The sequence below is a fragment of the Cebus imitator genome, unplaced genomic scaffold (assembly GCF_001604975.1).
Source record: "Cebus imitator isolate Cc_AM_T3 unplaced genomic scaffold, Cebus_imitator-1.0 Scaffold50, whole genome shotgun sequence".
Classification (NCBI taxonomy): domain Eukaryota; kingdom Metazoa; phylum Chordata; class Mammalia; order Primates; family Cebidae; genus Cebus; species Cebus imitator.
The window spans coordinates 2,703,351-2,718,603 of record NW_016107365.1 but is presented as its reverse complement, the minus strand read 5'-3'; the positions used below and the strand labels follow the sequence as shown (position 1 = coordinate 2,718,603).

General features: G+C 33.0%; 1 protein-coding gene across 6 annotated transcripts in view; it reads right to left on the bottom strand.

Annotated features, from left to right (window-relative positions):
• Positions 1 to 15,253, bottom strand: part of FCHO2 (FCH and mu domain containing endocytic adaptor 2) — a 131,912-nt gene that overhangs the window by 22,322 nt on the left and 94,337 nt on the right. For 4 of the 6 annotated variants that reach the window (XM_037738164.1, XM_017527618.2, XM_017527620.2 and 1 more), the window contains exons 16-20: positions 13,952 to 13,994; positions 11,624 to 11,715; positions 9,984 to 10,013; positions 5,937 to 6,040; positions 785 to 914 (exon numbers count right to left, since the gene is read on the bottom strand). In XM_037738164.1, coding sequence (XP_037594092.1) covers positions 785 to 914; positions 5,937 to 6,040; positions 9,984 to 10,013; positions 11,624 to 11,715; positions 13,952 to 13,994 — 399 coding nt within the window. The remainder of the gene's footprint in view (positions 1 to 784; positions 915 to 5,936; positions 6,041 to 9,983; positions 10,014 to 11,623; positions 11,716 to 13,951; positions 13,995 to 15,253) is intronic. The other 2 variants (XM_017527623.2, XM_017527619.2) reach the window with 1 other exon arrangement.

Here is a 15,253-nt window from a genome sequence, read left to right as displayed (position 1 = left end):
GAGCCGAGATCGCGCCATTGCACTCCAGCCCGGGTAACGTGAGTGAAACTCCGTCTCAAAAAAAAAAAAAAGAAAGAAAATCTAATGCCTGATGATTTGTCATTGTCTCCCATCACCCCCAGATGGGACTGTCTAGTTGTAGATGACAAGCTCAGGGCTCCCATTGATTCTACATTATGGTGAGATATATAATTATTTCATGATGTATTACAATGTAATAATAATAGAAATAAAGTGCACAATAAATGTAATGCATGGAATCATCCTGAAATCATCCCCTTGACCCCAGTCCATGGAAAAATTGTCTTCCACAAAACCAGTCGCTGGTTCCATCAAAGGTTGAGAACCACTTACCTAAGAGCTATTTTTAAGTCTTGAAATTCTTGTAGAAAAATTTAATTCACTGCAAGCACAAAACTGTTTTCATTCAATCATTTTCAAAACACTATTGTTTTTAAAACATAAATTTTCTAGAAACGCAACTATCAGTTCACAGTAGGAAGAACTACATTTCGTTTTGCCTTCAACTATTTATATTGATCAGCAGTTCATCAATTTGACTCACTCTTAACAGTGCTAACCACAGTTAAAATTCTTTTATCCAGACAACATAGACTGTCAACAGAAAGGCAAAGCATGGGCAGTTTAATAAACTCCAGGTGTGTTTCCAGAAAAACAAAATTTCTAATGTTAAATTCTTCATTAGCCCATTAAAAAATATATACGTATTTAGCATACATATATTTTGTATGCTATATTTCACATGTAATTGATAACCACTTACCTATTGTTGGAGTATTGGCAGCACTCAATGAAGCAGATGATGAGACAGAAGAAGAACTTTCTGCCCGGGCTAACGGTGCAGCAGGAGGTGGGCTGGTGTTGGAAGTTACAGGTGGGCTGAATGGCCTGGGCTTAAAAACAAAAAGTTATTTATCAAAATGTTAAAACAATACCCCTCTTGTTACAGAATATTTTTAAGTATCAGGTAAATTTAACATATCAAACCAAATTTATTGTGTGCATTTCTTGTAACTTATCAGAGATGCCATACATCAGAGCATTTTTAAGAACATATCAAAGTCTGAAAAGGTTATTTTTAAATAATGCTGTAAAATGGGTCTTTGTGCATAAAAATTTTTCTGTATTTAAAAAGGTATGCTTAAGATAGATTCTCAGAAGTTAAATTAGTTTAAACAGTATAAACGTTCTTCTTCCCAAATGGGTTATTCACTTTACCTGACTGACTATAAATAGAGAAAATTTCTCTACATCCTTGCTAGCAATAAATGGATGAGTCACAGAAGAAGAAAAAAAATGATTAAAAATTTCTTATAGCTAATTTGGAAAATAAAACCTTCACTTTTACTTTTATGAATGGGTTGATGTAATTTAGGGAGGTTTTAGTATTATCTGAGCTTTCACTAACCCTTTGCCTTATTTTCTTGCAAATATTTTCCTCCTTAAATATTGCTTGTCATTTACAGTTTTGGTGTTTACAAATCTGTTCACATTTTCCTCAGTACTTCCTTGTAATGCTTCCTCACTGAGAAAACTCACTCCATATAAAGGTTTGAGATTCAATTCTGTTGTCTTCCCAATTTTCTAATGAAACATAAAACAAATATGAAAAATATAACTCTGATTCATTTATCTTTCACTTTGGTGATGGATTTTTTTTCCTTCCAAATTCCTAACTGTACCAATAAATCATTAGCAACACTTCCTGAGGTGTTTTGCTTTCTTAAAAAATAGGCATATTTGTCTTAATTAAAAAAAAAAAAAAAAACAACAAACTTTTTCTGCTTATAAAAGTATCCGGCAAGTAGATATTTATTTAGTGCCTACTATGTCCCTGTATTAGGTACTAGATACAAAGCAGTGAACAAGAAAGACAAACTGTCCTGAGTTATTTGAGGAACATGAAAAACAAAAGGCAAAAACAAAACCCTACTTGCATTCATACACTAGTCAACTCTTCATTGCATGAATATAAATTTACAGATATACATTTTAATAAAACTGTCATTTTACTGCAAAAAGTGTCTTACAATTTGTAACCTCCCCACCCATTTAACCATTTTTTCCAGAGTACAGCTTTTTGATGACTCATTATGAAAAAATTCAGCAGGACACTAACAATACAGCTGTGTGTATATGCAGACCAAGGTGGTGCAGTACGTCAGGCTGAGAAGATGCTGATCAACAGCTATTCTGAAACTCACAAGCCTGGAAAAAGTCTTGAAATCAACTACTGTGGGATATTTCTCCTACGGCAACATAACCTCAAGGCCAATATAAGGTGACTGCATTTTATATTTTTTTAAGGAAAAGGCAAAACAGCTCTTTTCTCAAGTGGTTTTCTCTAATTTTAGAATTATGCTATCTACCACAGAGGCCAATAGCACTTGAAATGTGACTAGCCCAAACTGAGATGTGCTACAAGTGTAACATACAGAGCAAATTTTGAAGACATAGCATACACATAAAAGGAATGTAAAATTCTCATTAATTTTTATGTTGAATATGTGTTAAAATAGTATTTTTTATATAGCAGATAAAATATATTACAATGAATTTCATTGTTTTTCTATGTGGCTACTAGAAAATTTTAAATTATATGTTGTTTATATTCTATTCTATTGGACAGCATTGTTTTAAAACAATGTTTCTCAAACGTTAGCATGCATCAGAATCACATGGAGGGCTCGTTAATGATACACAATTGCTGGACCCCTCCCTAGAATTTCCGACTTGCCTGGGGTGGAGCCAGAGACACTATTTCTACTAAGTTCCCTAGTGATGCTAATGATTTAATAAAAAATTTTAAAATCTAATCTGGTACTGAACTTTCGGTGCCACTGCTCTGAATAATGAATGGTTCCTCCAGTGAGTAGGGAGGATGTGGTTATAAACTCCTTCGAGTGTCTGGTGAAAGCTATGAGCTCTCTCTCTCCAGAAAAATGCACATACAAGCATGAAAAAAAAAAAAAAAAAAAAAAAAAAAAAAAAAAAAAAAAAAAAAGGCACTCCAATGTACAGCTGGAGAAAATGCAAATCAACATAACCTCTCTGGTGGGCAATACAAAAATAATTATCAAGAGTCTTAAAAATGTACATATAGTTTAGTTCATAAATTGCACTTTAAAAATTTTGTATTAAAAAATGAAGGCTAAAAAACCATAAGGATAGTCATTAACACATAGTTTACAGTAACAGAAACATGGAACTAAATGTTAAATAAATTTCTTCAAACTTTTAGAAATTTAATTCTGACAGACAACATTGTAGAAGACCGAGCACTCATACATTGAAATACTCTACAACTACTTAAAATGGTGCTCCCTGAAGCTCAGAGGGTGGTTTCTTTAAGCCTCTCAAGGATGGGGAAAGGGTGGTGTATGATGACAAGGGGGTGATGTGAGGGATTCAACCATGAGTCCCACTTTATTTTAATATATTAATACTTACAATTTAAAGTTATTTGGCAAAAGATTCTACCACTTTAAAGAAGCTTGAAAACTATGAAATAATTCATTCAGCAACATGGATGGAACTGGAGGCCATTATCCTGAGTGAAATAACTCAGAAACAGAAAGTCCACTATCTCATATTCTCACTTACAAGTGGGAGCTAAACAAAGGTTACACATGGACATACAGAATGCAATAACAGACAGTGGAGACTATTAAAGGTGGGAGGATGGGAGAATCGTAAAGGTAGAAACATTACCTATTGGTTATAATATGCACTACTCAGTTGATGGGTACACTAAAAGCCCAGGTTCTACTACTATGCAATATATGCATGTAAGAAATCTGTACTCGAACCCCCTAATTCTATAAATAAAATTATAATCAAAGAATAATTCATGATATAGAAAGATTATTTTCAAGTGGAAAACAAATTAATAATGCAAGGTATGACTTTTTATTTAAAAATATGCCTATACCATTAATAATTTTTGAGCAACTATTTGCACTCAACAATGTTCTAAGTGTGTTATACGTATTAACTCATTTTAAGTCTCACAATCTAATATCATTACACATATTTTATCCATGAGGCAACCAAAACTGATTAAATAACTGCTTAATGTTGCTCAGCTAATACATGGCTAATAAGCTTGCACTTTTAACTATATTTTTTGCCTCTGGATAAACACTTATGCATTACAAAAACTGTTAACAGTGGTTATCTTTGGGTGGTGAAATATAGAGGAAATTTAAAATTTCCTTTCTCTGATTTCTGTTTTCCAGATTTTATAACATGATCATATACTGGTTTTACAATCACGAAAAAAGTCAACTTATTAAAATGTACTTAAAGTTCTAGTCATAACTTGATTTAAAAAAGAGAAAAAAGTATTTTAAAATGTAGTAATTTCTTTTTTTTTTTTTTGAGACAGAGTTTCGCTCTTGTTGCCCAGGCTGGATTGCAATGGCGTGATCTCGGCTCACCATAACCTCTGCCTTCTGGGTAGCTGGGATTACAGGCATGTGCCACCACATGCCGGCTAATTTTGTATTTTTAGTAGAGACGGGGTTTCTCCATGTTGGTCAGGCTGGTCTTGAACTCCCAACCTCAAGTGATCTGCCCACCTTGGCCTCCCAAAATGCTGGGATTATAGGTGTGAGCCACCACACCTGACCAAAATGAATTTCTATATTACTTAAATAATAACCTTCTCCTTGGGACCTTGTACTTAGTCTTTCATTTCACTTCTACTAAGTCTGTTCACTCAGAAAAGAAAGATGTCATCATTTCAATACTTGGTGCTCAAGCTTTTCAATACAGTCACTGAACTTATAACTGTGTACCATCCAACAGGCATCATGCAAAGTACTGAGTATATGAGGTTGACTTAAGGCATAGTCCAGTAAGGGTAACACATTCACAGAAAGTACATACAAGGTGATATGTGAACTAACATAAATATAAGCAGAGTATCTGGGTATAAGGAAGAGAAGTGAAGAATGATCAAAGAGGGCTTTGCCTAGGTGGTGATATTTAGCTAGGTCTTAAAGAAAGAAGTCAATTTGTTACACAGAAAACTGAGGGGCATTTCAGATACAGAGAACATAGAAAGAAGACATAGACATGTGAAAGAGCATAATATGTTTGTGGAACACTGAAAAGTTTCAGGGGCTGGAACCTGGGTCGAAAAAGGGAGAAAGGTGGAAAGTCAGTCTGGTAATGCCGGTTGCTAAAGAAGCTTTATAAAGACTCTTATACATTCAGCTAAAACATTCAATCATACAGACAGAAACCACTGGAAATGTGTATCAAGGGAAAAATTTTAAACTGGACTTAGAAAATTAATTCTGGTAATTAAACTGGCAATCAGTGTAGAATATGAAGCAAAGTAAACCACATCAAAGGCAAGTGGACTGGTTTGGGAGAACCTCACTGAATAAAGCCTATAGATTTTCTCTATCTGATGACTTTTTAAAACCAATGCTTTCCCATCCATGCATGTACTTTTTATAAGTCAACTGGACGAAGTGGACTCCAGTTTCCTTATGTATACAATTTTAAATGCTGAGACAGTTGCCTTCCATGATCCTCCTTAGAGTATACTTTTAAGGTCTAAGAACAAGCCACCACTTATTTCCTTAACATTTGACTTTAAGTAGAATTATATGAAAACTGCTTCTTTATTGTGAGACAATGGATAATGAATGGTATTTTTATAAGGTGCTAACTTTCTCAGGAAATCTCTTTCCTCCTGGACAACGTCCTGTTTCATAGGTATGATCACTGAGGTAATAAGGAAGAGTAAAGAAAGCATTAGTTGGGAAAATTTTTCTATAGTATGAGGACATGGGTGGAAAACCTCAAGCAATTAACTGTAAAAGGGCATACAGAAAAAGAGAATCTGCACCTTAAATTAAACAGTTACATAATTAAAAAAAAAAAAAAACCTGAGTACATACTATTTCATTAATCCCACTGAGTTTGCCTGAAGTAAGCTTTGGTCTGGAAGCAGGCCTTGGAGGTGGGACAATGGTGCCTACAGAAAGAGGAGTTGTGGGCCTGGCTGGTTGAGGGGAAAAAGAGAATGTGAAGAAAATCATTAGTATGTAGCAATCCTTACATAAAAACATTCTATTATAAAGAAACTTGGTAATCAAAGCTCATTTTTCAGGAGTCTCTTTTTTTAGATGTAATTATTGATGTTTATTGAAATATTAGGAAGCTATCAAACATGTGTTTTTGAAGTGACCAGTAATATTCCTGAAAAAAAGGTTAACCTTTCAATAAAACTGATACAAATTTTATTCCTGTTTCAATTATTTATACATATAAAAATTAAATCTGATACATTAGCTGATGAAAACAAACCAATTTAAGGTCAAAGGTCTTCTGTTTATTTTACAGATAGTAATTAAAGACTAAGCCTTTGAAGCTGTACCTCCAGAATAATATTATAAACTATAAATAAAATACTTACCTTAATTAAACTTGTTAATTTGACTTTTAAGTTGAACCACACTGTAACATTTTTGGGGGTAACATTATTTGGGATAATTATTCTATTAGTTTACTAAAAAAAAATTCCCCGAATCACTGCAATTTTGGTATGTGTTCAAAATAATATCTTAACTTTTCCTAAGTCCTATATAAATTTAGTGTTGAGTTTTTCAATGCTATTTGCTAATTTTACAAATCAGAAATAACAGTATTCTTAGTCACATCACAATGTAAATTTACAGGATAAAAGTCAAGTATACATCAGCAAAAGTCACAAATGTATAAGCATAATCAAAACAAGAGTAAAAAAAGGGAAGTATACAGGTTTAAACCCTCTTTAAAATCATGTTCAATCATCATTAATAAATTATTTTCAAAGTCCTTTGGTTCATATTAAAATGTGAGCTATAATTCATAGACTGAAAAATATAATGAGTGAGAAGAAACATATTCAGCATGTTTTCAAAGTTTAAAGAGGTATAAAATTAAGAATATGTAAACGGGCCTAAGTATACACATATGGAAATAAATTGCAAAGCTGAAGGCCTTTAATTATCAATGGAGGAATCAATCAATGCATGAAAGGAAGGTGCATAGAGGTGGTAGGAAGAGACCTCAAGAAAAAGGTGGTCACACAGGATTGAAAGTACATGCATGGGAGGTATGGAATCACTTAGAATACCATAACAAGAGATAAAAGTTGCAAGCGCTATTCAGGTTGCTTAAGGAAAACAAAAAAGCTGATAATCAAGCTTATATCCTGAGGCCACCGTCTTTTTCCAGTCAGTATCAGTTCTTTCATGCTGCACTCACACTTGAAGCTGTACACTGGAAGAAATGTGCACCAAAATCTGAGGCCTATAACACTTTCCTGTGTATGACATATCTACTTTGATGATATGTTCATTATCAATGAAACTAGCACTAGCCTATGTTATTTCAAGCTTGTGAGGGAGTTTACACAGCGGAGGCATTTATTATTGATTGAGTGTTCTGTCCAAATGGAATTTACATTGACTCAAACCACGCCTGGCAGAAGTAGTAAGTTCAGCTTAGAATTTGCTTTTTGAGGAAAGATAATAACAAAACTTATGAACACCACTGTTTACAAATGAATCTATATTATATCTGCATATGTCAATCAGGCGCTGCTTCTAGAAGCCTCTGAAGGAGATAACTGCAATTGTTTATGTTCTTAACTGTCCTGTGTTTTATTTTTTACTGGTGGTGGAGTGGCATTCACTGCTACAAATTTCTATTAGAAACAGTGTTTCAAGAAATATGAATTGGCCTGTTACGTATTAAAAAACATAGGTGATAAGGTCTATTCTACATCTGCCCTCAGACGTTAACTATCTCGAATATACAAGGCATGCTTGTCATACCATTCTGTATGTGGACAATAGTGGAAGCTAATCTAGAATCTACAAGCAAAAATGATGATGTAGAATAAATAGCAGCAGCATTGTTAGCTGCTTCCGTAGATAAATTTTCAAAACATGTAATATTACAGCAAAGGTCATTGTGATCCTCAGACATGCAGCTGATGGAAGACATCCCAACCAAAGCATTAGGGAGCCCGTGAGTATTTTCCGCTTACAGTGCAATCTCTGGAATGCCTTCTGAGCATCACTGGAGTTATTAATTCTAACAAGTTCATCAGTAAAGAAAATCCACTGACTTTGTCGCCATGAAGCAAAAGGAAACTTAGATCTGTACTCTCTGGTGATGCTGTTAGAGCAGAATAAAATAGAGATTTAGGGGAAAAATCTGGTGATGGACTTTCTAGGCTCAGGATCTGACTAGGTTTCAAGTAAATTTTCAATTATCATACACTTAAGTTAATCAGTGAGAAAGGAAGTGAAATTCCTACTTTGCTCAAGGTCAGATGAGTAAGAAGAAAACAACAAACTAGAAGCAACAGGAAAATTCTAGAACTAAAATATAATCCATATAGCCAAATAGTTCTCTTGTTTTAATTATCTGAAACTAGAAAATTTAAATAATAGTACATGGATGAAGAGCATTAAATTCAAACTTCATATTAATGAAGGAAAACATGTACATTAGAAACTTAAAATGCTGAAGGTCCAAAATTATATAAAGTCAAGAGTTATTCTTGTTTTCCTAGAGGAGCAAAGGTAACTATTTACAGTCAATACAAGATCTAAAAAGATCTGACAAGGTGGCAAAGCGACAGTGCTGTGTATGTGAAGTCTGTCCAGTGATAAAACTGCCCCAGGAAGTACATCGGACTAAATCAGTGTTTGAGTTAATATTTAAAAACAGCCCAGGCTGGGTGCGGTGGCTCATGCCTGTAATCCCAGCACTTTGGGAAGCAGAGGCGGGCAGATCACGAGGTCAGGAGTTCAAGACCAGCCTGGCCAACATGATGAAACCCTGTCTCTACTAAAAACACAAAAATTAGCTGGGCAAGGTGGCATGTATCTGTAATCCCAGCTACTCGGGAGGCTGAGGCAGGAGAACTGCTTGAAACTGGGAGGTGGGATGTTGCAGTGAGCAGAGATTGTGCCACTGCACTCCAACCTGGGTGACAAAGTAAGACTCCATTTTAAAAACAAAAAGAAAAAAAAACCAGCCCAATTATTTTTCAAAAAATAATTTTAAAGTTTTGTTTGTTTGTTTTTGTTTTTTGTTGCAGAGCACAAGGGTTCAATTAATCCATGGGTAGAGAAAATAGTCTGCACTGGCACTTACCAAAGGGGAGGTAGTTGTAAGATATTTCTGTTAAATTTTTAAAAATACATATATCAATGTTTCTACATATTCGTATCTGACATAAACATGAATACTTATTTATAGTCTACATGGTATAAGATGCAACTGAAACTACTTTTCAGCCAAGCCATAATCAACATTTTAAAACATAACAACACTGGGATGCATAACTATGAGTTATTAACTGATTGGTTGAAATTATTTTTTAGCCTGCTTTAAGATGAGGCTAGTGATGAATTAAGATTGTGAAAGACACACAGGAGAGTAAGGAATGAGCTCACAACCTGGATGTTGCTCAAATGTTAAAATGAGTACCTGGGTAGAGGATGTTAAGATGGGCGAGAAGTGGATTGCAAAGAACGGTAGGACAAAATTTAAGACTTGTTGTAACTAGTGAGTACCAAGCAAACAATAAAAATGAATGAAATAAAAATTTAAGATAAAATGCCTATTTCAAAATTTCACTTAGGGCCTGTTCTGTAAAACATGATAATCTCAATTATGAATTGATTAGTTTGATCGATAATTATATTCTGTTCAAGTGAAGACTTAATAGTAATTACTATATAGCAGAATAACTATCTCTTTTGAGCATCACTAACTTTTTTTTTAAAGGTAAAATTTATAACATTACTTTTCATACTACATAGGCAGATTTAAAAATGCATACTGAACTGAATTTTAAAACCAGCAAAAAGTTAATAAATGTTATATCATTTCCTAATAGCTAAACATCAATGACCACTAAATGAAAATGAACCATTTTTTACCTGAAGTGATGGTGATATGAGCCAAACATTCTTTAGATAGGTAGCAAAAAGGAAGAAAGAGTACTTTTATAAAAAGAAAGAGACTGTACTAGAGAAAATGTCAAGAAACAATGAGCTGAATTATGAAGAAATTTCTATATAACTAAAACATCTGTGATACCAATTTGAAAAATTTTATTAAAGATTTAATAATTCATAATGGGATATTAACAAAATTTTTAAATACTGCTGAGAACTCCTCATTCTAAATATAAAATACCATTCTGACATTTTTACTAAACAAAAGAGAGATTTGGCAACCACATCAGTTTTTCCTGTACAATTACTTTCCTTATATAATACACACATAAGGTTAATTATATAAAACTAAATAGTAACAAATGATCAATGAGAAAGGCTATAATGCCACTTCAGATTATTATGTTCAACTATGTATTGACTGCTTCTTGCTGTTTTACAACCATTAATTACAGATTAACTTCCCTTCAAAGGGTCAAATAGTTCAGTGTTTAGGGTTAAGATTTCTTATAATCCACTTATAGTTCCTTTTAAAAAATATTTTGTCTCTAAACAGTCTAATTTTTAAAACCAATATTTAATTTTTAGTAATAAGATATTTCAACATGGCTTTTTTGTTGTTGTTAACCTGCCAAAGTGCAATAGATAGAACAATTACTTTAGAATAAGTAAGAGCCAGGTTTGAAACTTGTCTCCATCATTTATTAGCTATATGATCTTGGAGAAGTTATGTATTACCTCTGAGCTTTACTTTCTTCATCTATAAAACAGGGACAGTAAAAACAACTTTGTGCTGCTGTTATCGTGGTGAAATTAAATAGAACGTGTGGCATTCCTAACAATGTTACCTAGCATGAACCAGACAGATTTAAGTTCTCCCCCCATGATTCCAGTGCTTCCTTAACTCCAAATACTGGATGGCAATTCTGAAGTCCCAGAGAATAAGGTAGAAGAAACTAAAATTGATTTTATTTTCTTGTTTTAAACAAGCAGAGGTTTCATTAAACATACATTTTTGATGCCTGCTTTTTGACTAAGGAAAAGAGAAACTTAACATATTCTTGCCAAAACAACAGCTAAAAAGCATTCATCAACTTCTTTCATAAATTGCTTAGGAAGTGTTAAAGCCTTTCTAGAAAGCAGTTTGGCAGTAAGTATGATGGATATTATCTTGTGAGCCATAAATTTTAAATTGATACATTATTACAAGCATATTATGAGACATATGCACAAAATTTGTTATTTCTATGGATGTTCATAATACTAGAAAATTAGATGCAATTTAACTTCCATCAAGAAAGAATTGGTTACACTGATACGTATTTTGTATTTAAATTATCTATAAACAATAATAATTATTTAGATAATATGAAATACTTAGAAATAAACATACCAATTTAAAAAAACACATAGTATTTTACAAATTTTTATTAAGTCATAGAGTAATAGAACAAAACTAGAATAAAATCACTTTTATTTGGCAATACAGAGGACAAATTTTTAGAAATTTTGATCATTCAGTACAATGCACAAATAGAGAATAAAAGAGAAAAAGCAACTGAAGTATTTCTTATTTACAAAACAAAACAAAACAACAAAAAAATATATATATATATATTTACCTGATGATGATGAAGTTAGTGAAGATGAAGATGATGAATCAAGAGAGGGTCCAAACAGGGGGTCCCAACCAAGTAAATCACTGGTTCCTTTTCTACCATGATATTTTTAAAGCAAGAATTTTAACAAAAGAATATTTTATTAGTATAAAATTTGTAGTCCCTTATTTCATAGAAAGAATTCTAACAGCTCAATATACATAATTAAAAAGTTAGGGCCAGGTGCCATGGCTCACATCTATAACGCCAACACTTTTGGAGGCTCAGGTGGGAGGATCACTTGAGGCCAGGAGTTCAAGATCAAGCCTGGGCAACATAGCAAGACCCAATATCTACCAAAAAAAATTTTTTTTAATTAGCTGGGCATGGTGGTACATGCCTCTAGTCCTAGCTATCCAGGAGGCAAAGGCAAGAAGAGCACTTGAGCCCAGGAGTTCTGGGCTGCAGTGAGCTATAACTACACCACTGTACTCCAGCCTGGGTAACAGAACAAGACCCTGTACCTAAAAAAATTATTATTTTAAAATTTAAAAGTTGGATATTCTACCAGTAGTATATGTGTAGAAATTAATTAACAGATTTAACAGCCAACATTTGTTAGAAGCATAACCTAAGATAATGTGAAGTTAGCAGAGGAAAATGGGGAAAATTAATTCCCATTCATCATGCCTTGTTAGACTCAACAACCTTGAGGGCTCAAGTGCACATAGCACCCAATCCTAAACAGAAAATTTAAGTGGTATAAAATTGGGTTAAAATTTTATAAGGCATACTTATTTTCAAAAATGAAGAAAAAGAGTAAAGTGATTTTTTTAAGCTCTTAAATACAGAAAGGTGGCTTAAATATTTTAATAGTATCAAACTACCATTATTTTTAAACATTTTAGGAAATCTTACACACACACACACAAACACACACACACACACAAAAAAAAAAAAAAAAAAAAGAAAACGGCTCTATAATGAAAGTGCTGCAATTATCTAAGAGTACATCTGAACATACACCCACATGAAAGCACACTACACCTCAATGATAAAACCTAACATTGCGACTGCATAAATGATTCCTAAAAACAGGTTTAAACACTCAACAACTTTTCTTTAAAAATGACACATCCAATAAATATCACCACTGTGCTCAATTAGTACCTCAAAAGTTTCAAATAATTGTAAACTACCTATTTAATTAAGCCTATTTTTACTTGTGTTTTACATTAACTCTGGCCAGGCTTAATGGCTCATGTCTGTAATCACAGCACTTTGGGAGGCTGAGCCCAGGAGTTCGAGACCAGCCTGAGAAACACAGTGAGATAGTTTCCACATACACAAAAAAAAAATTTTGAAAAAAAATGGCTCCAAGGCAGGGGTAGGAGGATTTGTTTGAGCCTGGGAGGTTGAGGCTGCAGTGAGCCATAATCATGCCACTGCACTCCAGCCTGAGAGACAGTGTAAGACCCTGTCTCAAAACAGACAAGCAAAAAATAAACTCAGAGTATTCTTACAGAACGACACAGAAGTAAAAAGAGACCTATGCAACATTGGCTTAATATTTTTTATTTTTTTTAAGAAGAGCTGGCAACATGCCTTCTAGTCTCTCTCCCTTTTCAACTTGAGACAATCTTCTTTTTTTGAAGCTTATGAAGTATACTATTTTACAAAGTTACAATCAAAATTGAAGAAAGAAATGACAAAATTCCCATGAGAATAACCAGGTGAAATACAGATATGTATGAACTTAGGGTTTCATCATTTATTTAGAAGTAGTGAGGCTACCAAGGCCAACAGTGGTTAAATGGATTTTTTTTAATTGTAAAAGGAGATATTACCAAGTAAGAAATAATTTTAAACTTCTAAAAACTCCAACATGGCATTTGACAGCTTAGAAAACAGGATGATTTGATTAATAAAACTATACTGTAGCTGAAACTATAAAGTTAATAAAACTCTAGAAAAAAGAACAAAAGGATACTTAAAATGTAAATGTGGTGTGGAAGAAGGGATGAATAGGTGTAGCACAGAAGATTTTCAGGGTCGCAAAAATACTCTGTATACTATAATGATAAATACATGTCCTTACACATTTGTCCAACACCAAGAATGAACCCTAATGTAAACTGTGGACTTTAGGTGATTATGATGTGTCAATGTAGGTTCACAGATTATAATAAATGTACCACTCTGGTGAGAGAATTTGACTGTGAGAGAGACTGGGCATATGAAGGGGCAGGGAGTGAAATCTCTGTGCTTTCTGAAATTCAATTTTGCCATGAGTCAAACACTGCTTTAAAAAGTAAAGTCTGTTTTTTAAAAAAATTAAATATGGAAACTTACTCATTGGGTGGAGCAGATGGCTTTGATTTTGTTAACTCCTCATCTAATTAAAAAATTAAAATATGAAAAATTAAAGTCTCTTTATATTTCATAATCTGAGAACTATTTTAATAAAAAAGAAACTCTATATACATATCTCAACAGTATAACCACTAACAATTTTTGAATTGATAATGTAAACACAAATAATAACAAAGAAAAGGTAAATAAGATTTTAACAAGTTTTCTTTTGTGTACATTAAAATAACTGAAATTCTGCTAAATTTTTATTTCCTCTAATATCTTTAGTAAGAAATTACTTGTCAATTAAACTATGATAGTCATTAGAATTGCTGTTCTTAAGAAAGAGAAAATATGTGGGTTACAACTTTAAAAACTAGAAAAAATGCTTAAATACATAAATTCTGCTTAAGAATTTTAATTGATAAATCATGAATGCATTTCTCAAGTTCTAAGAATATTATTAGTGATTGTTATATTGACAAAAATTATTAACTCTTGAGGATGTCAGATTTTGAAAAATTAAGAACCTTATAGCAGCCTGAAGCAAATCTCTTTATAAGATCGTCTGTTTTGCTACCTTTTACATTTGTAACATGCTTCATTTCACAAGCAAGTGTTAAACAGAGGAATAGCATCATTAATGCAGAACACATTGGTGCATAAGCAATTTTTGCTGCACCTTCATGTTTTATTTGCATCACTAAGCAATATCTGATGAATGCAAAGTACATCAATATGAGTAACTTCCACAAACTATGGGGGAATATCACAGTACCCGATACCCATTCACTCTACATTCTTCACTTGGCTTGGTTTGGTTGGTTGTTCTACCTCAGTATTTATTGTGCGATTCTTCAATATTTCTGCATTTTGCTCTCATCTCCACTACTCAGCACCCTCCATTTATCCTCATTTTCCTCACACCCCCATTATTAAGCTACCATAACATTTCTTTATTTCAAGATAAAATCCTTACTTTTATTTATTTTGATATTTATTACTAATTTACTAGGTCTTTTAAACTATGTTAGAATTTTTATTAAGATTGATGTTAAAGTTTTTGTTAAATCTTCTGTTAACAAAATTACATAGCTTTTGAATGGGCTGCTTCAACTATTTTTCCCACAACCCTTGTTATTTTTAATGCATGATTCTGCAAAAGGTATTAGCACCCTAGAAAAGTTTTCAGTATAATTGTTTTTAGTATAATTAAATTATAATAGAATTTATAATTGTGACCTAACTTAAAAATAGGTAAAGCTAAATATTACTCATCTTACAAATGCCTTCTGGTTTACA